Here is a 2,987-nt window from a genome sequence, read left to right as displayed (position 1 = left end):
CTTATTTCACCATATTTACAAATATTGGGCAATCTTGAAAAACTTGTCTGAGGAAATGACTATTTTCTCACATAACTTCAGTTTTTTCTCCCAGTTAACTTCATGTCTAAATACAACTTACTCTCAGATGAAGTATTATTTTCAGCTTCAACTTTCAAATACATTTTTCTCATCTGCAACAAAATATTGTCTCTAAGCATCTGTATTTGCTGGTGTAAGAATGAAAAGATGTCTAATTTATTTATTGCCCACTTCTTTTAGGTAACATTTATTGCCCAATTGGCCAATTGTTCTCCTTTTTGTTCTAAAGGCACTCATCCAATCACCATCTCTAAAAGCAACCCGGTACACTAAGCCCCCACTATGCATACAGGGGCAGATGCAGTATGATAATTACGGGTTTAATTGAACCCATAATTTTCGACACGGGGTAAAAATTTATGTGTAAAAATTTATTAAAATTACAAAAATAATAAATATGAACCCACAACTTTAAAAATATAATAGGTTCAATGTTAAATTTGTCTAAAGTTAAACCCACGGAATTTAAATCCTGGATCCGCGTCGGAAATCCTAGATCCGTCTCAGTATGCACGGGGTCCTGGGAAGGACCGGATCACAGGGGTCTATTGTATGCAGTCTTACCCTGCATTTCTGCAAGCGACTGTTTCCACGGCTCACACTCGTGACCTCCTGGTCACATGGCAACAACTTTACCAATTACGCCAAGGCTCCTCTTCCCAATCCCTCATCCAATCCCTCATCCAATCCCTCATCTCTAAAAGGCAGTCCGGTACACTAAGCTCCCACTATGCGCGGGATCCGGAAAAAGGCCGGACCACAGGGGTTTATTGTACGCAGGCTTACTTTGTATTTCTGCAAGAGGTTAATTTCACGGCTCGAACTCGTGACCTCCTAATCACATGACAACGACTTTACGAGTTACGCCGAGGCTCTTCTTCCCAATCCCTCATCTCTCTTGCATTTATTTGAGGTTCTGCCTTCATTCTTCAACTACCATTCCGCAACTTAATGATTCACTGGCAGTTACAATTTTTTTGTATTCCAAATATTTATGCTTCTACATTTAATGCCTCTCACCGGCCAATAGGCAAATAGTTCCTTACTCACATCAAAATTCAAGATTTATTACTAAAAATAATTGTTACCTTTAGCCACAGAACTTCAAAGGGCTCTATTTATATCCAAATTTACAGCTTCTAATAAACACTCAAAAATAGTCCTCTCTTTGTATTCCTCTATTCCAACTTATTTGCTCCCCATTTTCATCCCAAGAAATCACATCAGCAATGGCCAAGATTGTTGCAGTTTTCCTTTTGGCCCTTTTTGCCATGTCCATTCTTGCTACAACAGTTCTGGCTACAAATGGCAAACACCACCATTCTGTAAGTACAGTATTATTTTGACTGAATTTTCCTACTTTCTGTAAATATTTGCACTTTATTACTATAGTTACTAAAGTGGTATTTTTTTTATTTGTGACAAATTGTTATTTGCAATTTCAGAAAAAGTATGGACCAGGGAGCTTGAACCCCTCACGTAAGTATTTCCTCTTTTATTTCCGTTTGAAGTACTAGAATCAAAACATCTAATGTTTATATTTAATCACCAAAATATACATGAGAATTCTTGATTATGTTTGTATTTTTTGTATTGTACCAGAATGCCTACCACAATGTACGAGGAGATGTAGCAAGACACAGTACCACAAACCATGCATGTTCTTCTGCCAAAAATGTTGCAACAAGTGTTTGTGTGTTCCACCTGGTTTCTATGGTAACAAAAGTGTTTGCCCCTGCTACAACAACTGGAAAACCAAGGAAGGAGGACCAAAATGCCCTTGATTTTCTACTACTTTCTTGTTTCTCACTATTTTCTGCATCTGTCTTTAATTTGTGTACCTAATCTTGTTATTTTGTCTGCTCTCCCATTGTATTTTTGTCAAATGACAAAGTCCTTTCTGTCCTCCCCGGATAGGGGTAAGGTCTGCGCATACACTATCCTACCCCAAATCCTACTTGTAGGAATTCACTAGTTTTTTTGTTGTTGTAACAAAAGATCAATATGTTCTTAAATCTTAATTTCCAGCTGGAATTCTAGTTGTGTTGTAGTGCTCCTATAGTTTGGTGTGGCCCTATATGAGAGCTTTCTGTTCCAATTATGTTGGTATTACTATTGTTGTGTTTTCTTTTTTCTGCAGTAATAAAATTATGTAGATTTTGCATTAAAATCCTTTGAGCTTGCCCTTTTCAAAAGCATCAATATTAAAGAAACATGGGATTTAAATGTTCTGTAGGTGAGTTATTAATAACAAAAAGAGTTCAATTTTTATACAATATAATCCACAGTGCAATATTCTTAATAAAATTAAATTAGTAACCTAACCAAATGTGACAACAACCTACTACAACTTGTTAAAATACACTAATATTATAATATTGTTTACGTTGCGCCGTTGCCTAAGTGTATAAGTTAAATCCAACAAAATACTAATCGAGCGTAGAAAAAAAAACAATGTTCTATAGGTAGTCTAATTAGATAATCCAATTAATTTTCTTTTTTAATATCAAAAAGGAGTAGAATTAATCGAGGTACGCGCAAGTTGACCCGGACACCACGGTTATAAAAAAAAAATCAAAAAGAAGTAAAGAGTATGAGCATACCTTACTTGCCTAGAACAAATGTACCCATTTATAAATAGATTGCCTAATATTTTAGCTCCACCATCTTTATACCAATTACGAGAGATCTATTCTAAAACCATGTTTAGCATTCAAAAGATAATAAGGATTTAGACATAAACACGTCCAATTTAATTCTAAGGTTCTGAACGAGCGCAATTGCTATTTTCTCAAGCTCGGCAAGAAAGGAGGGGAATAAGAATAAAAGAAGCCGCCACCAAAGAATGTGGTGCAGCAGATGGGCTGTTCTTCCCTTAATTAAAGGTCTCGAGTTCGCGTTCTGGA

At 36.1% G+C, this 2,987-nt stretch overlaps 1 protein-coding gene across 1 annotated transcript; it reads left to right on the top strand.

Moving 5' to 3' along the window:
• The first annotated feature begins 1,016 nt into the window (after positions 1 to 1,016).
• Positions 1,017 to 2,251, top strand: LOC104230658 (gibberellin-regulated protein 6-like). Its single transcript, XM_009783524.2, has 3 exons — positions 1,017 to 1,406; positions 1,527 to 1,560; positions 1,684 to 2,251. The coding sequence occupies exons 1-3, from the start codon at positions 1,311 to 1,313 to the stop codon at positions 1,863 to 1,865; spliced, it is 312 nt and encodes a 103-aa protein (XP_009781826.1). The 5' UTR covers positions 1,017 to 1,310; the 3' UTR covers positions 1,866 to 2,251.
• Positions 2,252 to 2,987: the final 736 nt, after the last annotated feature.

Source organism: Nicotiana sylvestris, chromosome 6, assembly GCF_000393655.2.
Source record: "Nicotiana sylvestris chromosome 6, ASM39365v2, whole genome shotgun sequence".
In the NCBI taxonomy this organism is placed as follows: domain Eukaryota; kingdom Viridiplantae; phylum Streptophyta; class Magnoliopsida; order Solanales; family Solanaceae; genus Nicotiana; species Nicotiana sylvestris.
The sequence above is the reverse complement of the archived record's forward strand: the minus strand, read 5'-3'. Positions and strand labels throughout refer to the sequence as shown.